This window comes from Stenella coeruleoalba, assembly GCF_951394435.1.
Source record: "Stenella coeruleoalba genome assembly, chromosome: 7".
Classification (NCBI taxonomy): Eukaryota; Metazoa; Chordata; class Mammalia; order Artiodactyla; family Delphinidae; genus Stenella; species Stenella coeruleoalba.
Window position 1 is genome coordinate 112,644,279 of NC_137153.1, and position 27,674 is coordinate 112,671,952.

General features: G+C 37.9%; 1 protein-coding gene across 6 annotated transcripts in view; it reads right to left on the reverse strand.

The window, feature by feature from the left end:
- The window catches only part of SCAI (suppressor of cancer cell invasion), a 144,924-nt gene that overhangs the window by 54,948 nt on the left and 62,302 nt on the right, over positions 1 to 27,674 (reverse strand). For all 6 annotated transcript variants that reach the window (XR_013829229.1, XM_079927844.1, XM_079927845.1 and 3 more), the window contains 2 exons: positions 21,887 to 22,018; positions 475 to 570 (listed from right to left, as the gene is read on the reverse strand). Coding sequence is in view for 5 of the 6 variants with exons in the window: in XM_079927844.1 (XP_079783970.1) it covers positions 475 to 570; positions 21,887 to 22,018 (228 nt within the window). In the remaining variant the exon portion in view is untranslated. The remainder of the gene's footprint in view (positions 1 to 474; positions 571 to 21,886; positions 22,019 to 27,674) is intronic.

Consider the following 27,674-nt stretch of genomic DNA (forward strand, 5'->3'; position numbering starts at 1 on the left):
TGAAATTTTGAATACATAAATTGAAATTCATGAATTTTTCATGAGATTTCAACATAATCATTCAATTAAATTCAAAAAGCATTTATAAAATGTCTATTTAAAGTAAGTTGAAATATAAAAACAAACTTCTTTGAGCTACATGCATGAAAATTAGAAGCAACCCCCCCCACCCCCGCCAAATAGCTTTGCCCAAAAAACAACATCTATTTTTAGAATGAAACCATGAATCTGCCTATCCATGTTAGAGTTAATCTGCACCATTTCAGATAATATTGTCTTTAAAAATCAAATAGTATTTACATTTGAAAACCTTAAATAAATGGGGAAAAATCAGTTTGCTTTCATTTGGGTCACAAAGATGAAATATATTAAGATACACAAAGAGATAAAAAGCACTGCGGTGGTATATATTAGTCAAACTGTTACTAATAAAAAATGGACCCTCACTCTCCTTTAACTGTAAAAATCCTTTACCGGTGCTGCTGCTGGAACTTCCAGAGTTTGGTGTAAACATCAAAAGTTCTTCCAAAATAAGACTGCCACTGCTTCTGCCCATATTGTGGCAAATCTCTGTAATGACAAGTAAACATATATTAATTTTAAAACTCGTATGCTACTTGGAAATTGAGTCTTATGATGATACAAACTGGATGGATTTAAAGCACTTGCATTCAGGCTTTCCTTAAAAAAAAAAAAAGTTACATTTTTTAGGGCAGAAATAGTTCTATTACGGGGGTCCAGTACACATTCTTTCCTGTTCTTCTCTCCTACCTCTGACAGCTCATTTGTAGGCTCCTCTGCAGATGCCTCTCCCAGGAGGTTTCTAGCACTATCTCCCTTCTTTCTGGGTGCTCGTATTCATACTCACTTATATACCGATAACTTCCACATGTTTGTCTTCAGCTAAGAACTCAGCACTTGGAAAAACATTGCTTTAGGGAATAAATCTAGAAGTGGATGTGCAGGTGGTATTGTTGTTCTCAACTATTCTACCCCCTCCCTATAAGTGAAACTATATATCCTTGTCCTTGGGCCTGGCCATTTAACTTGCTTTGGCCAATGAAATATAAGTTATCTACCACATGTCTGAGAAGAAGATTTAAGAGGTATTACATGGTTCAGCACTTTTACTTTTCCCTCTGACCTAAGACCAAGATAGGGCTGCTCCTCAGCCTGGAACACAGAAGGCACATTTAATGGAACCTCAGAACTGCAGACAACTTGTAACTAACATGGGAGCCGGAAATAAATTTCTACTATAGTAAGGTACTAAAATGTTGGAGTTATTATAGCAGCTAGTAGAGTTATTACAGGAAAAGCCAGTAGAGAAACCGGTACCAGGAGTAGGTTACTGTCCTAAGAAATACATTATGTGACACTGGCATTGAGACTGAGTGTCAAGTAACTGTTACTGAAGGCTGTCATATAATACAGTAGCAAAACTGCATTTGCCTGCAATAACTTGGAAAGTAGATAATGTGACTAATGAACTTGTGGATTTATACAAATAAGCCAGGAAACAGTATGCTATTAGGCACACGTAACAAAATATGAGAAAGAGATGAACTCAAAAAAGAACTAGCTGCGAGCAGGGCTGAAAAGGAAAAGAGGAAATCCACAAATTCCAGAACTTTCAAGATTGAAAAATACAACAATTTCTAATGCATAAATGTAAAAGACCCAGTTGAGAAATGCTAGCTATAAGCAGCACCTAGACAGTCTCATCCCCAGGGCAAAGCCTCTTCATTAAAGCCTGTGAAGAAATTTATCAAAGTGGCGCCAAGTACATTCTTTCAGGGGGACAAAATAGATCTGGGGAAAGAATCTAAGGATTTGGCTGTCTTGTAGAAGGCTGATAAGCTCAAGGTTACCTGTAAAAGAGTCTAGAAGAGAGAGAGGGGAGTGTCTCGAAATATTGTGGGCATGGCTATTGGTATGTGGAAGCTAACCTGAATCAAACAGACAGAGTCAATGAAATCCTGAGAGCGTTGTACTCTCAAAAGCCATTTGTGTTATAAAGGAATAATAAATACTCATTGATTACATCATGGTACACTTCTTATCTCACTCATGCAACTGTGGACAGCTAGTAGTGGATGGCCTCCCTTGAATGTTTAGCCTGGCTGGCAGCTAAGGTGCTGGGTCACATGTTTCTCATCATCTAACAGGCTAGCTTGGGTCCATTTACATGAGGTGGTTGCAAGGATCCCAACAGCAGCAAAAGGGAGGGCAGCTCAGATATGCATTTTTCTTTTTAAGACTTTCCATCATCTTTGCACTGTCCCATTAGGCAAAACAAATCTTATGGCCAAGCCCAGCGTCAGTGTGAGAGGGGGATGACTCATGGGCATGGATATGGGGAAGGGAATGACTTTTAAAAACAATCTGTCACAGAGACCTTATGCTTTTCTTTCTCTTTCAATTTGTTTAAAAATAAACAAATATATTTATTTATTTATTTATTGATTTATTTATTTATTTATTTATGGCTGTGTTGGGTCTTCATTGCTGGGCACAGGCTTTCTCTAGTTGCAGTGAGCGGGGACTACTCTTCGTCGCGGTGCACAGGTTTCTCATTGCGGTGGCTTCTCTTTGTTGCGGAGCACGGGCCCTAGGTGCACGGGCTCAGTAGTTGTGGCGTACGAGCTTAGTTGCTCCGCGGCATGTGGGATCTTGCCAGACCAGGGCTCGAACCCATGTTGCCTGCAGTGGCAGGTGGATTCTTAACCGCTGCGCCACCACGGAAGTCCCTCTTTTTCAGTTTTGAAAATATGTCTCTTAGAAAACAAAAATACTATACAATGTATAAAGCAAGAAATAAAAAACACCTTACTGCTTTTCCTTTCTAGTTCCCAGAAATAACCACCACTGAAAATGCATTTTCTCTCTATATTTAAATATATGTCAGTTTATCTATTATTTTACATAAATGGGATCAAACTATATATAATATTCTCTAACATGCCTTTTTAGTTTAATAATATATCAGGTTTCTTTAATGCATATAGAATTACATCAATATTTACTGTGTAGAGTGTCGTATATAATGAACCAATCTACTTAACCAATCCCCTCCTGATGGACATTCATATTGCTTCCAGTTTTTCCCTGTCATAAAAATGCTGCAATAAACATCTTCATACTAATAAACTTGAATAGTTATGTGATATGAGTAAAAGGCAAATTTCTGTAAGTGGAATTAATGAGTAAAAGAAGATGTGCATTTCTGTACCAGATGTTAAGACAATGAGTAAAAAAGCAAAAGGTTTTCCTACCCAAAATTTTCAGACACTACAATACAAGACTGAACTAGCAATTCCAGTTTTAAATCTATTTCCATTATCCTTACGATAAGTAGAAACTCATTTCAGATTACCGAATAGGTTAACTACAGACACTAGTTTCCAAATTTATTGCAAGTTTTTATCCTTTTTATGTCTCCATGGATCTCTAGTGAGAGGGTGCATTAGGAAGAGCTAATCAGTTATTTTTATTTTTATTTTTTTTAGTTATTTCTGAGATATACATTTTAAAATACTAACTAGAATTATGACTTATAACATTATACCAGAACATATAAGATTTTTAGGAATTTCATGTATGTCTGAAACATTTATATTAACATATTTCCATACAAATAACCCAAAGAAATTTTAGTACTAGTTTTGTTTTTTTTAAGTTTTTATTTATTTTTTTATACAGCAGGTTCTTATTAGTCATCAATTTTAACACATCAGTGTATACATGTCAATCCCGATCGCCCAATTCATCCACCACCACCACCACCACCACCGCTTTCCCCACCTGGTGTCCATACATTTGTTCTCTACATCTGTGTCTCTATTTCTGCCCTGCAAACCAGTTCACCTGTACCATTTTTCTAGGTTCCACATATGTACATTAATATACGATATGTGTTTTTCTCTGACTTACTTCACTCTGTATGACAGTCTCTAGATCCATCCACGTCTCAACAAATGACCCAGTTTCGTTCCTTTTTATGGCTGAGTAATATTCCATTGTATATATGTACCACTGCTTCTTTATCCATTCGTCTGTCGATGGGCATTTGGGTTGCTTCCATGACCTGGTTATTGTAAATAGTGCTGCAATGAACATTGGGGTGCATGTGTCTTTTTGAATTATGGTTTTCTCTGGGTGTTTGCCCAGTAGTGAGATTGCTGGATCATATGGTAATTCTATTTTTAGATATTTAAGGAACCTCCATACTGTTCTCCATAGTGGCTGTATCAATTTACATTCCCACCAACAGTGCAAGAGGGTTCCCTTTTCTCCACACCCTCTCCAGCATTTGTTGTTTGTAGATTTTCTGATGATGCCCATTCTAACTGGTGTGAGGTGATACCTCACTGTAGTTTTGATTTGCATTTCTCTAATAATTAGTGATGTTGAGCAACTTTTCATGTGCTTCTTGGCCATCTGTATGCCTTCTCTGTGGAGAAATGTCTATTTATGTCTTCTGCCCATTTTTGGATTAGGTTGTTTGTTTCTTTAATATTGAGCTGCATGAGCTGTTTATATATTTTGAAGATTAATCCTTTGTCCGCTGATTCGTTTGCAAATATTTTCTCCCATTCTGAGGGTTGTCTTTTCGTCTTGTTTATGGTTTCGTTTGCTGTGCAAAAGCTTTTAAGTCTCATTAGGTCCCATTTGTTTATTTTTGTTTTTATTTCCATTACTCTAGCAGGTGGATCAAAAAAGATCTTGCTGTGACTTATGTCACAGAGTGTTCTTCCTATGTTTTCCTCTAAGAGTTCCGCTCTTAAAATTAGGTCTCTAATCCATTTTGAGTTTATTTTTCTGTATGGTGTTAGGGAGTGCTCTAATTTCATTCTTTTACATGTAGCTGTCCAGTTTTCCCAGCACCACTTATTGTATATCCTTGCCTCCTTTGTCATAGATTAGTTGACCATAGGTGCATGGGTTTATCTCTGGGCTTTCTATCTTGTTCCATTGATCTATGGTTCTGTTTCTGTACCAGTACCATATTGTCTTGATTACTGTAGCGTTGTAGTATAGTCTGAAGTCAGGGAGTCTGATTCCTCCAGCTCCATTTTTTTCCCTCAAGACTGCTTTGGCTATTCGGGGTCTTTTGTGCCTCCATACAAATCTTAAGATTTCTTCCTAATTCTGTAAAAAAATGCCATTGGCAATTTGATAGGGATAGCACTGAATCTGTAGATTGCTTTGGGTAGTATAGTCATTTTCACAATGTAGATTCTTCAAATCCAAGAACATGGTATATCTCTCCATCTGTTGGTATCATCTTTAATTTCTTTCATCAGTGTCTTGTAGTTTTCTGCATACAGGTCTTTTGTCTCTTTAGGTAGGTTTATTCCGAGGTGTTTTATTCTTTTTTGTTGCAGTGGTAAATGGGAGTGTTTCCTTAATCTCACTTTCAGATTTTTCATCATTAGTGTATAGGAATGCAAGAGATGTCTGTGCATTAATTTTGTATCCTGCAACTTTACCAAGTTCATTGATTAGCTCTAGTAGTTTTCTGGTAGCATCTTTAGGATTCTCTATGTATAGTATCATGTCATCTGCAAACAGTGACAGTTTTACTTCTTCTTTTCCAATTTGGATTCCTTTTATACCTTTTTCTTCTCAGACTGCTGTGGCTAAAACTTCCAAAACTTTATTGAATAATAGCGGTGAGTGTGGGCAACCTTGTATTTTTCCTGATCTTAGAGGAAATGTTTTCAGTTTTTCACCCTTGAGAACGATGTTGGCTTTGGGTTTGTCGTATATGGAGGTTATTATGTTGAGGTAGGTTCCCTCTATGCCCACTTTCTGGAGAGTTTTTATCATAGATGGGTGTTGAATTTTGTCAAAAGTTTTTTCTGCATCTATTGAGAAGATCATATGGTTTTTATTCATCAATTTGTTAATATGGTGTATCACATTGATTAATTTGAGTATACTGAAGAATCCTTGCATCCCTCAGATAAATCCCACTTGATCATGGTGTATGATCCTTTTAATGTGTTGTTGGATTCTGTTTGCGAGTATTTTGTTGAGGATTTTTGCATCTATATTCATCAGTGATATTGGTCTGTAATTTTCTTGTTTTGTAGTAGCTCTGTCTGGTTTTGGTATCAGGGTGATGGTGGCCTCACAGAATGAGTTTGGCAGTGTTCCTTCCTCTGCAATTTTTTGGAAGAGTTTGAGAAGGATGGGTGTTAGCTCATCCCTAAATGTTTGATAGAATTCACCTGTGAAGCCATCTGGTCCTGGACTTTTGCTTGCTGGAAGATTTTTTTTTTTTTTCCTGGTACACAGGCCTCTCACTGTTGTGGCCTCTCCCGTTGCAGAGCACAGGCTCCGGATACGCATGCTCAGCGGCCATGGCTCACGGGCCTAGCCGCTCCACGGCATGTGGGATTTTCCTGGACCGGGGCATGAACCCGTGTCCCATGCATCAGCAGGCAGACTCTCAACCACTGCGCCACCAGGGGAAACCCTGCTGGAAGACTTTTAATGACAGTTTCAATTTCATTACTTGTGATTGGTCTGTTCATATTTTCTCTTTCTTCCTGGTTCAGTCTTGGAAGGTTATACCTTTCTAAGAATTTATCCATTTCTTCCAGGTTGTCCATTTCATTGGCACAGAGTTGCTGGTAGTAGTCTCTTAGGATGCTTTGTATTTCTGCGGTGTCTGTTGTAACGTCTCCTTTTTCATTTCTAATTTTATTGATTTGAGTCTTCTCCCTCTTTTTCTTGATGAGTCTTGCTAATGGTTTATCAATTTTGTTTATCTTCTCAAAGAACCAGCTTTTAGTTTTATTGATCTTTGCTATTGTTTTGTTTCTATTTCATTTATTTCTGCTCTGATCTTTATTTCTTTCCTTCTGCTAACTTTGGGTTTTGTTTGTTCTTCTTTCTCTAGTTCCTTTAGGTGTAAGGTTAGATTGTTTATTTGTGAGATTGTTTATTTGCGATTTTTCTTGTTTCTTGAGGTAGCCTGTATAGCTATAAACTTCTCTCTTAGAACTGCTTTTGCTGCACCCCATAGGTTTTGGATCATCGTGTTTTCATGGTCATTGTCTCTAGGTATGTTTTGATTTCCTCTTTGATTTCTTCAGTGATCTCTTGATTATTTAGTAACGTATTGTTTAGCCTCCATGTGTTTGTGTTTTTTACGGTTTTTTCCCTGTAATTCATTTCTAATCTCATAGCGTTGTGGTCAAAAAAGATGCCTGATATGATTTCAATTTTCTTAAATTTACCGAGGCTTGATTTGTGACCCAAGATGTTATCTATCCTGGAGAATGTTCCGTGCGCACTTGAGAAGAAAGTGTAATCTGCTGTTTTAGGATGGAATGTCCTATAAATATCAATTAAATCTATCTGGTCTATTTAAAGTTTATGTTTCCTTATTTATTTTCATTTTGGATGATCTATCCATTGGTGTAAGTGAGGTGTTAAAGTCCCCCACTATTATTGTGTTACTGTCGATTTCCTCTTTTATAGTTGTTAGCAGGTGCCTTATGTATTGAGGTGCTCCTGTGTTGGGTGCATATATATTTATAATTGTTATATCTTCTTCTTGGATTGATCCCTTGATCATTATGTAGTGTCCTTCCCTGTCTCTTGTAACATTCTTTATTTTAAAGTCTATTTTATCTGATATGAGTATTGCTACTCTAGCTTTCTTTTGATTTCCATTTGCATGGGATATCTTTTTCCATCCCCTCACTTTCAGTCTGTATGTGTCCCGAGGTCTGAAGTGGGTCTCTTGTAGATAGCATATAGATGGGTCTTGTTTTTGTATCCATTCAGCAAGCCTGAGTCTTGTGGTTGGAGCATTTAATCCATTCACGTTTAAGGTAATTATTGATATGTATGTTCCTATGACCATTTTCTTAATTATTTTGGGTTTGTTTTTGTAGGTCCTTTTCTTGTCTTGTGTTTCCCACTTAGAGAAATTCCTTTAGCATTTGTTGTAGAGCTGGTTTGGTGGTGCTGATTTCTCTTAGCTTTTGCTGGTCTGTAAAGCTTTTGATTTCTCCATCGAATCTGAATGAGATACTTGTTGGGTAGAGTAATCTTGGTTGTAGGTTCTTCCCTTTCATTACTTTAAGTATATCACACCACTCCCTTCTGGCTTGTAGAGCTTCTGCTGAGAAATCAGCTGCTAACCTTATGGGAGTTCCCTTGTAGGTTATTTGTTGTTTTTCCCTTGCTGCTTTCAATAATTTTTCTTTGTCTTTAATTTTTGCCAATTTGATTACTATGTGTCTCGGCGTGTTTCTCCTTGGGTTTATCCTTTATGGGACTCGCTGCACTTCCTAGACTTGGGTGGCTACTTCGTTTCCCATGTTAGGGAAGTTTTCGACTATAATCGCTTCCAATATTTTCTCAGGTCCTTTTTCTCTCTCTTCTCCTTCTGGGACCCCTATAATGTGAATGTGTTTGCGTTTAATGTTGTCCCAGAGGTCTCTTAGGCTGTCTTCATTTCTTTTCATTCTTGGTTCTTTATTCTGTTCCATGGCAGTGAATTCCACCATTCTGTCTTCCAGGTCACTTATCCATTCTTCTGCCTCAGTTATTCTGCTATTGATTTCTTCTAGTGTAGTTTTCATTTCAGTTACTGTATTGTTCATCTCTGTTTGTTTGTTCTTTAATTCTTCTAGGTCTTTGTTAAACATTTCTTGCATCTTCTCGATCTTTGCCTCCATTCTTTTTCTGAGGTCCTGGATCATCTTCACTATCATTATTCTGAATTCTTTTTCTGGAAAGTTGCCTACCTCCACTTCATTTAGTTGTTTTTCTGGGGTTTTATCTTGTTCCTTCATCTGGTACATAGCACTCTGCCTTTTCATCTTGTCCAGCTTTCTGTGAATGTGGTTTTTGTTCCACAGGCTGCAGGACTGAAGTTCTTCTTGCTTCTCCAATCAGTTATTTTTATTTTTTTTTAATCAGTTATTTTTAAATTGAAGTTTCTGTTAGAATCTTTAAGACTCTTACCAAGTGGCTACTGCTAGGAAGACAGTATTTTATATAAAAGCATTAGGCAGCAACATTAACTTCATGAGAACTGATAACCCTTGAGTGCTTCTTTAAAGATACTATGTAAAGCCTCTCTGCAAATTTTCAAGTAAGCATTTGCCTACAAGTTCCTTTGCATTTCCAAAACTGACAAATTTAATAAACCTCAGTAATACATCTTATTAAGGGAGAAAACAGAATTAGAACTCAGTATTTTATTTCATGACTATATAATTTCAGGTGTTCGGTGGAAAGGGCTTTAGGGGAAGGGACTTTTCTATGAGGGCTAAAAGCACATAAAATGTGGTCGGCCTAAAAGGGTTAGAACAAGGCTCCAAACGTAAGTTGTAATATACAAGTATTTTCTGATTTATAGCTATGAACGATGTAGACTAAATTCTATACAATTTTTGTTAAAAGAATTTAGTGCATCTACCATTCCAGTCTGAACACTCAGCTATAAAGACAGCAATGTCTTTTTCAAAACAGTGTTTAAGTTTTTTTTTAAAAAAAACTTCCTAAAGGGTAAATCCCATGATCACCCTTTTTCTAGTGAAACATATCGTAGAAGCTATTATACTCTAATAGGATTAGAGTCCAAAATTACCTAAGGTACTTTATAAAGAGTCTTAGATAAATTCCTCTACTATTCAGAGCTTGACTCTGGTTTTAAACTCTGAATATACCATCTGGTCATTATTACTGTCAGTAGAGATAGGAAATTAATGGTCCATGGAATTAAATTAAATGGGGCTGTGTGAATTATCCCATAAGCTAAATGACCTTCTATTTCACATTTTGCAAAGGCACCTCTGTTATAAATTGGCTGCTCATATTCTTTTGCCAAGTTTTCAGAGGAAATCGAAAGCGTGATGCTAATCTCACTCTGTTTTAAAATCCTCAACTCTTATCAGCGAAAGTTGGGAGACTATTAGTGCAAATGATTAAACCTACTTCTCAGAGATGTTGTCGAGATGGCACTTACGAAGTTTCTTCCAAGTTTCTATAAATTGACCATCTTTACTAAACTGAATTAGCTAAGATCATTGATGCCTACCGACACCTAAAATCCAAGTCCAATAGCTACTTTCCAGTCCTTATATCAGTGCTCCCTATGACACTGACATGGCTCATCACTTCTTCACCATCTTGTAACCCTCTCTTCTTTCTGTTCTAACAGTCTCTTTCATTGGTTTCTCTTTCCTTAGTCCGGTCCTAAAATGCATGGCTTCCCCAGCATAGGTATGTGTAATACACATAAACACACAGACACACAGACACACACACACACACACACACACACTAAAATGAGGATCAGAAAGCTTAAATGATTTGCCTGGGAACTCATGGCCAGTAAATTGTTGAGTTATGACTGAAATTCATAACCCCTTTGCGCCTGTAATCTAATACTCTCTCCTTTCTACCACAGGGAAAAACAACCTAGATTTTGATTCTACATTAGTAAAGTCCTTCTCTGGGAGCTCACTCTTAGAATGCTGTTGACAATAACATTGTGACTTGTTTTGACAACAAGTCAAAAACTCTGAGTTGTGTCCTAATAAGCCGAAGATTAGGGCATACAGAGAGACATCTGGGATGCACGTCCTCAAAGAGACGACCATGTGAGATCAGAGCAAGAAAATGGCCATTTGCAAGCAAGCCAAGGAGAGAGGCTTCAGCAGGAACCAACCCTGCCAACATGCTGACCTTGGACTTCCAGCCTCCAGAAGTGTGAGAGAATAAACTTCTGTTGTTTAAGCCACCCAGAGTGTGGTATTTTGTTATGATAGCCCTAGCAAACTAAAATAGTAAGTGAAAAGGTAGCCTTCAAATCCCAAAATACAAACGGGTGGGAACAAATCAGCAACAGCCAAAAGACCTGCACGCTATCAGTATCTGTGCAGGAAGAGAGAGAAGAAACAATGGGGACAGAGGATGGACTATGAAGAAGAGAACCTCCCAAAACAGCCAGTATGTATCCACTGGAAAGCACAGTGGACCATTATGAGAACAGAAGCTAAAAGGTGGAGGAATTCTGCCTAAGCCAATAGCCACATGTGGCTAATGTGTACTTGAAATGTGTCTAATTAGAATTGAAATGTGTGAAAGTATAAAATATTCAGTGTACTTCAAAAACTCAGTATGAAAAAAAAGAATCTCAATACTTTTTTTATATTGATTACATGTTGAAAGAAAATATTTTAGATATATTGGATCAAATAAAATATACTGTTAAAATTAATTTCACTTTTTTCTTTTTACATTTTTAAAATCTGCCTACTAGAAAAATTTTAAATCACATTTGTGGCTCACATTAAATTTTTGTCAGTCAATGCTTCTCTAGATCACGTGATTATGACACCTACTGCACCCTGGTGGCAGCCCTCCTCAACTGCAAGTGCAACTATTTTGGGTAGCAAACCATATAAAATGAAAGCAGGCATCACAAGCTTGTACAGATAGTTTAGGGTATTACCTCTGAAATAACATATACTTTATTATTACCTGTTCGCAGAACTTTGCCTCTAGGAAAGTATTAATTTTTTGAAGAAGGAAGAGAAAGGGGAAAAAAAAGAGGGACGAGAGAAGTAAGAGAGAGCGCAAGAGGGGGTGGGGGGAGAAAGGGGACAGTGGAAAAAACTGTTAATTTCCCAGTTATCCTTTCCTATATAGGAACCAGGGCATCCTAAAAATAGGCTGTTGAAGAAAGCATTGTAGATGATTTCTTCTTTACTTTGAAATATAAGGAGCATATTTAATAAAAATTTCTGCCATTATTTTTATTTAAGGTCAATACACTTCACTTTGGTGCATTTCTTTGCATATTTGTTTGTTTATTTATTGCCTCCAACATTTATTTTGGCTTTGAGTATTTGCTCCTCTGGAGTCAAATAATTAGTGATTTGCAGGCCTCTGCTGTTTCAAAAGTCATGGATATCACTGGTAGGCACAGGTGCGTATCTCAAATACATGTCTCAAGATGCTGCCTTAAATAATCTCATCAAGTATTCCATTCTGCTTCGACAGTCTTAGTCACCATGGTAACTAGAACCCTGCAAGCACTTCGGCTTTTGATGGTTTTCTGACATTATTCAAAGCTATTTCTAACATCATTCTCACTTCATTATTACTGTAACTACATATGCAAGAGCTATTATAAGCAATACGCCATTCATTTAATCTATTTCTCACTCTCTGGACTATGTTTTCTTACACGGTGAGTGGATAGAAGAGATTATTTATTATGCACATATTTTAAGGAGGTATTTTCAGTCAAGTTGTAGTGATGTGCATGAACCTAGTCTGTCACACAGAGTGAAGGAAGTCAGAAAGAGAAACACAAACATCGTAAATTAACGTGTATATACGGAATCTAGAAAAATGGCACAGATGAACCTATTTGCAGGGCAGGAAAAGAGACGCAGATGTAGAGAACGGACTTGTGGACATGGCGGGGAAGGGGAGCATGGGATGAATTGAGAAAGTAGCATTGACATATATACACTACCATGTGTAAAATAGACAGCTAGTGAGAAGCTGCTGTATAGCACAGGGAGCTCAGCTCGGTGCTCTGTGATGACCTAGAGGGCTGGGATGGGGGGTGGGAGGGAGGTTAAGAGAGAAGGGATATATGTATACATGTAGCTGATTCACTTCGTTGTACAGCAGAAATTAACACAACATTGTAAAGCAATAATACTCCGATAAATAAATAAAGTTGGTCTAATAGATCTATATCAAGCCCTGCTGCCTGATATCAGAAAATGCACCTTTTTTACTTACTGTTGGAATATTTGGCTGTATATTGGGCCACTACAAAAATCTCACTCATTTAAAAAATATTTTAAAAAAGATATTCATGAAAAAAAAAAGATATTCATGGCTGGGAAAATGAAAAGGCTCTGACAACTTGGATGACAACTTACTACATATAAGGTGAAAAGATACACCTTCAAGAGTAAAGAGAAAGTTTATTGTACCCAAATAAGGCATTACATATATAGACACTCTAGCCTTTCATGCACTGAAACATACTTTTTCACTCTGCTCATAAACAGTTAAAAAGCCCAAGTGAGGGAATATAAGGGGGTTGCTGCCGTGCTGTTATGTTCTCTTTCTTTGTCCAAGTACAAGGCCCATGGATATGTTCAGTTTGCAAAAAATACACTTATAATACATGTACTTTTCTGCAAGCATATTAACACTGCAATAATAAGTTCAATAACCAGCTTGTGAACTCAAGAAAGAAAGAGAAAACACAAAGGAAAGATTGCCAAAAGATAAGCACCAACAGTGAAGGGAAGGCTGGGAATCACAGGCCCCATGTTAAAAGCTGATTCTGGGACTTCCCTGGGGGCGCAGTGGTTAAGAATCCGCCTGCTAGTGCAGGGGACACGGGTTCGAGCCCTGGTCCGGGAAGATCCCACATGCAACGGAACAACTAAGCCCGTGCGCCACAACTACTGAATCCCACGCGCCTAGAGCCCGTGCTGCACAACAAGAGAAGCCACTGCAATGAGAAGTCTGCACACCACAACGAAGAGTAGCCCCAGCTCGCCACAACTAGAGAAAGCCACGCACAGCAACGAAGACCCAATGCAGCCATAAAAAAAATAATAATAAATTTATTAAAAAAAAAATCTGATGCTATTCCACCTGGACTCCCACTTCACCCCTTTCCCCGAAGGTCCAAAACTGGTCCAGAGCCACTCCCAATATATTTCTCTTTCTCTATAAGCACTGTGATTCTGTTTTCTATTCAGACCAACACAAAAATGGGGGGTTGGGAGGGGGACGACCAAAAAAACTCTTATTTTAATTATTCCCAAGGAATCTTTTCTATTTCAAAAGAAATGTGCAAAAACTACATCAATGCTTGAAAGCAGAGATGTGTTTAATTTCCATAACTCAAAGAGGTTCTTCGGAGAAAAGTGTGGGGAAGAATGCCACACATCCCTCCAACCCACCACCATGGGCAACTAACAGACCTACAGATGTTATGATCGCTTTCCAATCAAGGTCTAACAATGAACAAAACACTTCCATTTATATAAACAAGCACAGAAAATACACACACTCACATGCACCAGACACCGTGAGAAAATCAGCCCCCCAGAAGAGACCAAACTGAGTACTAAGAGCAAAGAGTCCCCACTAAGACTTAATATGGCTTATAGAACATAAATTTAACAGAGAACTTCTGATAAAACAAGATCATGTAAAACATACTATTTTCACAATTTGCTTTTTAAAATTTAACCACATACTGTGGGCAACTTTTCATTTATACCTCCACCAACATCTTTTTAATAGTTCTATATTATTCTGTGTGTGTGTGTGTGAAATGAATTTTCTTTAAAAATGAAAAGAAAGGGGCTTCCCTGGTGGCGCAGTGGTTAAGACTCCGCCTGCCAGTGCAGGGGACACAGGTTCGAGCCCTGGTCTGGGAAGACCCCACATGCAACAGAACAACTAAGCCCGTGCGCCACAACTACTGAGCCCGTGAGCCACAGCTACTGAGCCGGTGCACCTAGAGACCATGCTCTGCAACAAGAGAAGCCACCGCAATGAGAAGCCTGTGCACTGCAACGATGAGTAGCTCGCCGCAACTAGAGAAAGCATGCATGCAGTAATGAAGACCCAACACAGACAAAAATAAATTTTCTTAAAAATGAAAAGAAAAAGGAAGAGTCAAAGTACTAATCTCTCAGCAAACTACAGACTTGCATTGGCACTAGCCACATCTGCTCAAACAAAAACCCAAAAGCATATAGAGAAGATATATACTTTACTCACCATAAATCTAGTTTTTGTAGAAATAATTAAGGCTTGTTTAAAATGAAGGGGACCTGGGACTTCCCTGGTGGCGCAGTGGTTAAGACTCCACACTCCCAATGCAGGGGGCCCGGATTCGATTCCTGGTCAGGGAACTAGAGCCGACATGAATGCCACAACTAAGAGTTCACAGGCCACAACTAAGGAGCCCACGTGCCGCAACTAAGAAGGCAGCGAGCTTCAACTAAGGAGCCTGCCTGCTGCAACTAAGACCGGTGCAACCAAATAAATAAATAAATAAATATTTAAAAAATAAAAATAAAAAAATAAAATGATGAGGACCCTTCACACAAAACACTGAAAATAAATCCCTGGTGGATTTGCTTACCCACTTTTCTAAGTCAGAATGATATCATGAAACGATCACCACAATAACTCACAATAATAACATCCATCACCATACGTAGATATCAAATTATTTTTTCTTGTGATGAGAACTTTTAAGATCAACTTTTTAGCAACTTCCAAATATACAATACAGTATTATTAACTATAGTTACCACACTGTACATTATATCCCTATTACATACTTATGCTATAGCTGTAAGTTTGCACTTTTTAACCCCCTTCACCCATTGCATCCCCGCCCCCCTCTTCTGCTGCTGGCAATCACCAATCTGTCCTCTGTACCCATGAGCTCGGTTGTTTCTTTTCTTTTGCTTTGGTTTTTGTTGTTGTTATTTTTAGATTCTACATAAAGTGAGATTATATGGTATTTGTCTTTCTTTGCGTGACTTATTTCATTTCAGCATAATGCCCTCAAGGTCTATCCAGGTTGTAAATTCCAAGATTTCCTTCATTTTTAATGGTTGAAGAATATTCACATATATATATATATATATATATATATATATATATATATATATATTTTCCACAATTTCTTTATCCATTCATCCGTCAGTGGACACTTACATTACTTCCATATCTTGGCTACTGTAAATAATGCTTCAATGAATATGGGGGTATATATATCTTTTCAAGTTAGTGTTTTCATTTTTTTCGCATAAATGCCCAGAAATAGAATTGCTGGATCCTGTGGTAGTTTTAACTTTTTAAGAACCTCCATACGGTCTTCTATGGTGGCTGCACCAATGTACATTCCCTCCAACAGTGCACAAGGGCTCCCTTTTCTTCAATCCTCACCAACATGTGGTATTTTTTTGTCTTTTTGATAACAGCCTTTCTGACAGGTGTGAGGTGATATCTCATTGTGCTTCGATTTGCATTTTCCTGATGATTAACAATGTTGGGCACATTTTCATGTACCTGTTGACCATCTGTACATCTTCTTTGGAAAAATAACCAGTCAGATCTTCTGACCATTTTCTAATCAGATTGTTTGTTCTTCTGATTTTGAGTTGTACGAAAAGGATTAATTCCTGAACCCAATATAGTTCTAAGTACTCAAGAACTAAACTGAAATAGGTATCCTAAGCATTATAATAAATTTCTCTGACAATGAATAAAGTCCTAAAGATTGGATCTCACACAATGTTTCCATTTATTAGGGTTTCCTACTATTTCCACAGACACAATTTTACTCTGCAGTTATTTTAAAAATAAATAAAACCTTTGTTATAGTTAAAATGGCACTTTAAAATAATCAAAATGAGGGAATTCCCTGGCAGTCCAGTGGTTAGGACTCAGCACTTTCAGTGCCATAGGCCCAGATTCAAGCCTTGGTTGGGGAACTAAGATCCCACCAGCCGCACGGTGTGGCCAAAAAAAAAAAAAAAAAAAAAAAAAAATCAAAATGAGAACAGTTTTGAGCTGGTAAAATGTATTTACACAACCAAAACACTGAAAAAGAAGGTGAAGTTCACCTTTATTTTTAGGTAACACATATTTTTGGTATGTGGCCAAAGGATAGAGATGTACCTGAAAGTGATTTATACACCGTGGAGTGCTATGTGGAAGTGTGTTCTGTCATTGTTACTGTTTCAGCAGTCACAGAGTGATTTGAGTCCAGCAGAGAGTCTCCAGCAGAAGACTACTTGAACTTTATGATTCATTTATGATTCAGAATCAGATCCGGAAAATAACCCTTTTTAAGAAGAGAAATGCCACTGCTAAATTCAATATGCTTCTCAGACATACTGAATAAAGAATTTCCATTCACAAACACATTAAAATTTCTAGTGTCTGTCTTATTTGAATATACAGATAGAACAGCTAGTAAACTTTGGATCAAATACATAATATCTAGTTTTTTAAAAAGCAGTATAGCAAAAACCACTGATATGAAATGACAAGGTGAAATGTGTTGGGCATATGGTGGACAAATTGAATACATTTTCTAAAAATGTTGAGAAAAAGAATAGAGATGAAAATCAAAAGAGAGTAGATGGTTAATAGAGGCTTTAGATTGCAAATTCAATCTAAGCATTACAGGTATGAACAAGAAAGGTGAAACAGGGAACAAGCAAGAAGAAAGAAAAAATGAATTAATCAATTGAAAAAAAAATGTTTTCTGATAAAGAAATGCCTAAGATCTCATACCATACACAAAAGTTAACACAAAATGGGGCTTCCCTGGTGGTGCAGTGGTTAAGAATCCACCTGCCAATGCAGGGAACACGGGTTCGAGCCCTGCTCTGGGATGATGCCACATGCCATGGATCAACTAAGCCCATGTGCCACAACTACTGAGCCTGCACTCTAGAGCCCATGAGCCAAAACTACTGAGCCCACATGCTACAACTACTGAAGCCCGCACACCTAGAGCCCGTGCTCCACAACAAGAGAAGCCACCACATGAGAAGCCTGCACACCGCAATGAAGAGTAGCCCCTACTCACCGCAACTAGATAAAGCCCACGCGCAGCAATGAAGACCAAACGCAGCCAAAAATAAAAATAAAATAAAAATAATAAAAAACTTATAAAAAAGTTAACACAAAATGGTTCACAGACCTAAATGTAAGAGCTAAAACCACAAGACTCTTAGAAGGAAACATCAGCCGAGTAAATCTCAGTGACCTCAGGTTAGGCAATGATTTCTTAGATATGACACCAAAAGTACAAGTGATGAAAGAGAATGACGAGTTGGACTTTATTAAAATTAAAAGTATTTGTGCTTCAAGGGACACCATCAAGAAAGTGATGAGACAACTCACAGAACGGGAAAATATATATCTGCAAATCATTACATCTTACAAGGGACTTGTATCCAGAATATACAGAAAATGACTACAACTTTAAAATTAAAAGATAAATAAACCTATCTGAAAATGATCAAAGGATTGGAATAAATATTTTCTCCAAAAAAAAGACATAAAAATGGCCAATAAGCACATGAAAAGACGCTGAACATCATTAGGGAAATGCAAATCAAAACCATAATGAGATACAACTTCACACACACTAGGATGACTATCATCAAAAAGACAGACAATAACAAGTGTTGGTGAGGATGTGGAGAAACTGGAACCCTCATACATTGCTGGTGGTACAGCCTCCTTGAAAAACAGTCTAGAAGTTCCTCAAAACGTTAAACTTAGAGTAAGTACCATATGAGCCAGCAATTTCACTCCTAGGTATATATTCAAGAGAACTGGAAACACATGTTCATCCAAAACCTTGTTCACAAGGTTTTGGCTGAAACCCAACTCAGCCAAAAATAAAATAAATAAATAAATTTATTTATTAAAAAAAAAAACGACTTCAAACCAGGGTGTACTGGGGTCGTTTTCTGAATTATAATAGTGAAAGAAAAGAATTCTTTAAAAAGATGCATTTAATCTATAAAGCAAAAGAAACCAAACTGATCTCAAAGATCTCTTCTGTAGCACAAAATAGGAAGCAGCAGAGTGTGGGAGTTAAGAACACTGTCTTTGGAATCCTTCATTTAACAGATGTTTGTGAAGCACCTGTGACGTGCAAGACCCTGGTTTAGACAGCAGAGAAACAGTGACACATAGGGTCCTACTCCTAGGGATATTTCATTCTAATGTAGGAAGACATCATAAGCAAATAAGATCACTTGAGGTAGCGATGAGTTTTATGAAGAAAATTAAATAAATATAGAGATGAGAAAGTGATTGAAAGTATAGCTTTAAATACAGTGGTCATGGAGGACTCATTCGATGACCCTGTATTATCTTTATAATTGTAAGTTTTTTTAAAGATATATATATATATATATTTTTTTTATTGTGAAGACGTATTTACTCTCATGCAGTTATTTAATAACCGATGTGAGTTAAAAGCTCCTTCAGTATCTCCAAGGTGTGCAGAAAGGTGCATTACCCAGTGCAGGTTACCCTCCTCACTTAAGGGCATTCTTCTTTGGGGAGGTGGGAATGAAAATGGGCACAGCATTTTAGTTGCTCAACATTATTTACTGTTTATGAAGCCAGGTAAATTACATATAAGTAGACTCCAAACATTCTACTAACACCACAACTAAGCAGCAGAGTATCAAAATGATTAAACCTTAAGCAACTATATTAGAGTCAAAAAATCTACAGGCAAGATTCAAAAAACTTATAAAGCAGAAGGGCAATAAACTTCTGATAGGCAGTAAACTTAATTCACAGAACTTTCTTATCCTTCCTTATTCTCTCAGCTGTATGTAACTCGATGAAGTAGGCTTTGTAAACGTGTTCCAACTCCCCCCAGTCAGAGGGTTTGCCATATTCCTAACATTGCATTTTAGAGACTTATTATTTTGATAGGTGGGACTTTTAAAAAAATTTTTTAAGGAAGTGTCTTGGAGGGCTTCCTTGGTGGCGCAGTGGTTGAGAGTCCGCCTGCAGATGCAGGGGACACGGGTTTGTGCCCTGGTCCGGGAAGATCTCACATGCTGCAGAGCGGCTGGGCCTGTGAGCCATGGCCGCTGAGCTTGCGCGTCCGGAGCCTGTGCTCCACAACGGGAGAGGCCACAAAAGTGAGAGGCCCATGTACCGTAAAAAAAAAAAAAAAAAAAAGAAGTGCCTTGGCGTATAGTTGATTAAAGATATATTCTTTAGGGACTTCCCTGGTGGTGCAGTGGTTAAGACTCCAGGCTCCCAGTGCAGGGGGTTGGGGGTTCGATCCCTGGTCAGGGTACTAGATCCCACATGCATGCTGCAACTAAGAGTTCACATGCCACAACTAAGGAGCCCACGTGCCACATCTAAGGAGCCAGTGAGCGGCAAATAAGGAGCCCATGAGCCACAACTAAGGAGCCCGCCTGCTGCAACTAAGACCCAGAGCAACCAGATAAATAAATAAATAAATAAATACTTTTAAAAAGATACATTCTTTAAAAAGAATTTTTTTAATTAATTAATTTATTATTTTTGGTTGCATTGGATCTTCATTGCTGCGTGCAGGCTTTCTCTAGTTGTAGCGAGCGGGGGCTACTCTTTGTTGCGTTGCATGGGCTTCTCATTGCGGTGGCTTCTCTTGTTGCGGAGCACGAGCTCTAGGTGCGCGGGCTTCAGTAGTTGTGGCGTGTGGGCTCAGTAGTTGTGGCCCATGGGCTTAGCTGCTCCACGGCATGTGGGATCTTCCCAGACCAGGGCTCGAACCCATGTATCCTGCACTGGCAGGTAGATTCTTAACCACTGCGCCACCAGGGAAGCCCAAAAATATATATTCTTTAAAATAAACTCTGTCAGTACAATTCCGATCCTAGGGATGTAGAATAAAATTATAAAATATGTGAAAAGAAGATTGCATTTTTACCCAGAAATGAATTGCAAATGAAAAATAACTCACTAGGGCTTCCCTGGCGGCGCAGTGGTTGAGAGTTCGCCTGCCGATGCAGGGGACACGGGTTCGTGCCCCAGTCCGGGAAGATCCCACATGCCGCGGAGCGGCTGGGCCCGTGAGCCATGGCCGCTGAGCCTGCGCGTGCGGAGCCTGTGCTCAGCAACGGGAGAGGCCGCGGCAGTGAGAGGCCCTAGTACCGCTAAAAAACAAACAAACAAAAAAAAACAAACTCAGTGGGCTTCCCTGGTGGTGCAGTGGTTGGGAATCTGCCTGCCGATGCAGGGGACACGGGTTCAAGCCCTGGTCTGGGAAGATCCCACATGCCGTGGAGTGGCTAGGCCCGTGAACCACAACTACTGAGCCTGTGCGTCTGGAGCCTGTGCTCCGGAACGGGAGAGGCCGCGACAGTAAGAGGCCCGCGCACCGCAATGAAGAATGGCCCCCGCTCGCCGCAAGTGGAGAAAGCCCTCGCACAGATGCAAAGACCCAACACAGCAAAAATAAATAAATAAATAAAAATACTTTATCAGGAAAAAAAAAAAAAACTCACCAAACACAACACTGTAAATCAACTATACTTCAATAATTAATTAATTAAAATAAAAATAACTCACAATCTTTACAATTATTCACTCCTATATAAAGTTTCCCAAAAAAACCTATTTATCCTTAGTATTTTACCCATAGCATGAATTTATTTATGACTGAAACTAAGTTATTGAAGCTTTAGGTCTGAAGTAAGTCAATATCCTAAGAATCTCATGAAATGAAATACGGCTAAATCATTTAAATAAAACAAAATGGTACAAAATTATTTACCCACCACACACAAGAATACACAAAGACACATTTTGACAAAATTGCATACAGCTTCTGCTACCAGTCAGTCAGGGCACACACAACTAATGTAAAAATAACACTGTCTAGAACACTCTTATTTTAGTTAACAGATACTTCATCCTAAGAAAAAGAAAGAATAAAAGAAATAAGCAAATAAACAAGTATACAGAAAATGTAACAGAAGAGAAGCCCCAGGTTCACTTGCATATGCATCCCAGGCTCCTTAGTTATCGCAATGTGTAAAATCAGATGTAAAATATGATGTGGAGTAAGGTATACAAGACCATCTAACAAAACAGCTCTCTCAACTTGAGTAAAACAATATAAGTTATCCTCTTCTGTTGTTTTCTCACCTGAGAATGAAGAAAAGAAGCATGATCATCTCTAGTACAGATATTTATATAACATTCTATCCATAACTTTTCAGAAACTTACCACACATCAGCCATGGAAAAAAAAGATACAGAACTAGATAAAAGTTCAAGGCATCAAGAGTCCACTAACCTTAACCCGTTGAACAGTTGCTTAGATTTATCCAGAAGGTAACAAAAATCTGTAACTGTTTTCCTCTCTCCCTGTGGGATGTCATCTTCAGCACCTCCAGAGGACATGATTTCTTTAAGAGCAAATTCAGTCCTGTAAGAAAACATATGTCTATTTACCAAGTAGGTGAAAATAAAAAGAGAAACAGACCTTAGTTATATCATCTGATAGCATTTTTTTAATGATAGAGACATCTTCTGATTACAATCAAATCATCAAAATAATTTAAGTATAAGATGGTATGGAAGAATAGACAATCTCATATTGTGGGTGGGAATGAAAATTGGTACATCCATTTTAAAAAGCAGTTTTTATAATATTATTTCATCCAATAAATATTATTTGAATGGCTAAAATGTTCCAGGCACTCCTCTACATGGTTAAGAATAAAAAATGTTGAACCTTTTAACCTATTTATCTATTTTATCCATTCTGTATATCTGTCCCAGAAAATGATCCTACAAATGGAAAACCCTTTGTCCATAAAGATATTTATTTCGGTACCATAGTATTTAAAAGCTGTTATGAAACTAAAAAAACCAAAGAGGGAAATGGCTAAGTACTTCATAGAACACTAATGACTACACTCTACTCTATCACTAACTTACAGTTATACTTAAGATGATAAAGCAATAATATGGATATACTTCAGTATAAAAGGGATATAAAAACCACATGCACACACACACATGTACATATATTTGAAAGCTATTTATTACTGAATCCAAGCTATCTTCCCATGTAATCAATCATGTTAATCAGCCATTTTAAAAACAGCAAGTTGCCAGATAGTATACATAGTATGAACCTATGCTAAAGAAAAAAAAATTCATTTGTGTTCACACACAGATAGAAGTCCCTGGGACAACACAGGGAAATCTGGTCCCAGTGCAGGGTGAAAAAATAGGCAGAGCAGACAAGGACCAGACACCAGAGATGGTAGTTGGGGGTGGTACAGTTATTTTGGCAAATATTTTTCTCTCCAACATTGTCTTAAACAGACAATTGCGGTTGCAAGGCAGGAAAACTGTAGCAAGCCTAGAACTGTCAAGGGGCTGCAGGGTAACACATGGGTGGCACTGCAGCCAGCTGGTGGGGAAGTAGTTTACAACACGCATTGACAGTACTGGGTGGTCCTGCACGTTCACAAGTTCCTTCTTCCCACAACCTCTTTCCGCACGTCATGGACTAGGTGGTTTTAACAAAGGGAAACAGACCTTGAAAAGTGCAGAGTCTGGGAAGGGATTCCACACTACAGTGATCCTGGGTAAGTCATCTCCCACACTCAACAACCCCCTGCCTTCATTCTCTAAACCCAGAAGGAGATGCAGAAATGAGGTACAAACTGTACTTTCTCCAGCCCTCCCCATATAGTTCATGAGCCAAGGTGGCTAATATCCCCAGGACACAGGAGTTTACAGGAGAAAAACACAAAATCAAAGTTCAAAATAAACAAATTCAATAAGAAAGGATATTAGATATAAAGCAGGAAGAAAATATCATAATGAAGCAAATAAAAATACTGGGTATGAAAAATATAATCAATGAAATAAACTTAGCAGATGGATAAACTAAATAACAGAAAAGATACAGCTGAACAAATTAATTAGCTAAAACATCAGGTTTAAGGTACTCTGCCAAAAGACATCAGGAAGAGATAGAATACACAAAAGAAAATTCAAGAGATATGGAAAAGGGAAATGAAGGAAATCAACATCCACATCATAGCATATAAAGAAGAAAGAAAAAATCACGAGAAGGCAATAAATATTTGTAGAAATAAACTTCTATAAACTTCCCAGAATTAGAGAAAATATAAAACCTCAAACTAAAAGGACTCAAAGAATGTTAAAGGAAAGAGAAGATAAAGAAATAATCCCACAGCCAGAAATATTAAAGTGAAACTTAAGAATCCAAAGAAGCCCTCTCCCATTCCCAAACTATCCAGTCCCACAGCCATTAGGTGGGTCAGAGCACAGCAGGTGTCCGTACAGAGGGTAGCCTCCTGGGTATCAGAGCACAAATTGTGAGGAGACCATCAACATCCATACAAAGGGCCAGCTTGCATGGGATGGTGGAGCTTGAGTGCAGTGATAAGGGTAACCACGAATGGGGACTGGCATGGGGAGTGAGAGCCTGAGCAGGGTGAGGAGGGCATGTCCACATGGAAGAGTTCAGAGGTAGAGAGAGATATGTCATATATAGCGGATTCATCAAATAAGAAAATCTACTAAGGAAAAGGGGACCCAGAGTTCTCTCTGTAAGAGAAAGAAAACACAAACAAGGAAAGGGAAAAGGTTAGAATGAACCCTGTGGATTGAAACTGGAGGTATGGGTAAACTAATGGATGTTTAAAAAGAGTGATATATCTCTCAGCTCCCTTAATGACATTCTGAGTGTGGTTGGCGTATTTTCAGAGAGGGAGAGGAAGGTGCTCCTAATGCACGACAGACTGGCCCACAGTGGCCACTCTGTTCCTAGAAGTGCAACAGCTTCCGTCTGCATCTGGGGTTTCACCAACCCTCTCTTGTTTTTCCTTTCCCAGCCAAGGCCACTTTTGATGCCATTTCCAAGACCTACCTTTACCTCACTCCTGATCTCTGGAAAGAAATAGTGTTCACCAAGTCTCCGTATCAGGAATTCACTGACCATCTTGTAAAGACCCACACAGAGTTTCTGTGCAGAGGACCCAGGCTCCAGCTGTAGCCACTACATATTTTTATATGAGAAAAGTAAAGTGAATGAAGCCAGTTAAAAAGAAAAAGAGAGACATAAACGTCTGGGGGGGGAGGGGGGCGGCGTGATGTGTACATAAGTATACTCCCCAGTTCTGTAAATCTGTCTAGTGAGAGGGCCTGGGAACAGTGACCACTCCCCCCAAGACCCCCACCAATGGTATGAACATACCTAGCATCCAAATCTTGGCTTCTAACACCATTCTCCAATAAAGGGAACCAGAGCTCCTTGGAGAATAGTAATTGTCTAATTACAGCCCTGGAGCAGAAAAAGTACAAGATGAATCTGGAATATCCTGTGCCAGAGAGCAATAAAGTGCTCAAAGAATGACAGACACATAAGAAAAGGATATAGGACTTAAGTGTCCATCAACAGATGAATGATAAAGAAAATGTGGTATATGTACACAATGGAATATTATTCAGTCATAAAAAGGGGAAGTCCTGCTATTTGCAACGACATGGATGGACCTTGACAGCATTATGCTAAGTTAAATAAGTCACACAGAGAAAGACATATACTGTATGATCTTACTTATATGTGGAATCTTACAGAAAAAAACAAACTCATAGAAACAGAGAATAGATTGGTGGTTTCTGGAAGTGGGGGTGGGGAGTGATAGAAAACTGTGAAGGTGGTCGAAGGGTACAAACTTCCACTTATAAGATAAATAAGTTCTGGGGATGTAATCTACAATATGGTGACTATAGCTAACAATATTGTATTATACATTTGAAAGTTGCCAACAAAGTAGATCTTAGTTCTTATCAGAAGAAAAAAATTTTTGTAACTGTGTGAGGTGATGGATGATAACCAAACTTATTGTGGTAATCATTTTGCAGTATATAATACATCAAATCATTATGTGTACACCTTAAACTAATAGAATGTTATATGTTAATGACATCTCAATAAAACTGGGATAAATAAATGAATAAAAAATAAAATCAAGCATTACAAAAGGACCTAGGATCTAGCTTGAGGGAGCATCCACTAACCAAATTGGGGATAATTTCAGCATCAAAACAAATAATGATAGTAATGGATTATAACCTATTAAATAAGAAATGATAAAGCAATACTGACATAAGTGAATGAATAAATGTAAAGTTTGATAGTGAATGGGATAGTTTCAGAATACTTGCACACAAAATACACATTAATTCCAAAAGGAAAAAGTAACATCACAACAATGAAATCTGGCAGACATCACCTTGATTAAGTGACCAAAATGAACATCATTCATAATCAGATAAATCAAAGTCCTCTACCACCTGATAGGATGAGAAGTGATTTTCCTGCCAAAGAGACCTAATCATGAGGAAACAGACAAAACCAAATTGGGAGAGATATTCTACAAATAACCAAACTGTAATCTTCAGATATGTCAGGATATTCCCCCAAAGAAAAGGGAAGACTGAAGTGCGATGCCTGATTCAGAGCTGGATCTTTCTGCTGTAAAGGATGTTATTGGGACAAGTGGTGAAGCTTGAATGGAATCTGAGAACTAGATGGTAGTAATACATCAATGTTAATTAGAAAAAAATATGAAACCTGGAATTCCCTGGCAGTCCAGTGGTTAGGACTGCACTTCCACTTCAGGGGCCACAGGTTCAATCCCTGGTCGGGGAGCTAAGATCCTGCATGCCGCGCAGTGTGCCACCCCCCCCAAAAAAAAGAAAGAAAGAAAAAAACCTTACCAGTAACCAACGGAAAAAAAACCCTAATACAACAAAGTTAGCACATTAAAAATATACTAATTATTTAGCACACTAAATGTGTCAACAGATGAATGGATAAAAAAGATGTGGTATATATATATATACAATAGAATATTACTCAGCCATAAAAAAGAATGAAATAATGCCATTTGCAGCAACCTAGAGATGAAAGTTGAGATTATCATACTAACTGCAGTCAGACAGAGAAAGACAAATATCATATGATATCAATTATGTGTGGAATCTAGAAAATGATACAAATGAACTTATTAACAAAACAGAAATAGACCCACAGACATAGAAAACAAACTTACCATTACCAAAGGGGAAGGGGAGGGATCAATTAGGAGTCTGATATTAGCAGATATAAACTACTATATATAGAATAAACAACGAAGTCCTACTGTATAGTACACAGAACTATATTCGATATCTTATAATAAACCATAATGGAAAAAGAATATGAAAATGAATATATATAATACCTACTTTGTTGTACACCAGAAGTTAACACAACATTGTAAATCAACTATACTTCAATTAAAAAATAATATGCTGCAACTAAGACGCGGTGCAGCCAAATAAATAAATAAATATTTTTTAAAAACAAAAAAAAATAATAAAAAAGAAAAGTCTATAAAATTTTCAAAAGGCAAAATAAAGTAATGAACATACAAAAAAATACGCTAATTACTGCAGTTGAGTATGCACTGAAACCAGCATATTCACTAGGGGCAGTGTAAAATAGTGCAGACCCTTGAGACTCACTGTATGTATCGGGGGATATATTTATTCTTTCTATTAGACTCAGCAGTTACACTTCTGGAAACTTATCTTAAGGAACATGTTAACCATCATTACTGATAAATTACTCATAACACAGGGAACTTGTGTTCCCCTCCACCCTCCACTCTCATATAATTACCTATTTTTCAACCTCACTGAAATATGGGCAAGTCTCTGAACCAATTCTACTCTTACATAACATCACAATTTTACACGTTATTCTCTTCGCCTATTTTGGTCACCTGGCAAGTTTATATTCATAGTTTAAGATATTACTCAAATGACACCTTTTCAGACTTTCCTTGAAAACCTAATCTCTCCCTGGCACTTACATATGATCAAGTCGGTAGAGGCTTCTCCAGTGACACCATAAAAAGTTACACATGATACAACTGTTTGTTAAAAAAAGTCTGTCTCACTGTCTAGACCTACACTGTCCGAAACTATAATTACTGGCCACATGTGGCTACTGAGCACTTGAAACATGGCTACTCTAAGTTGGGATG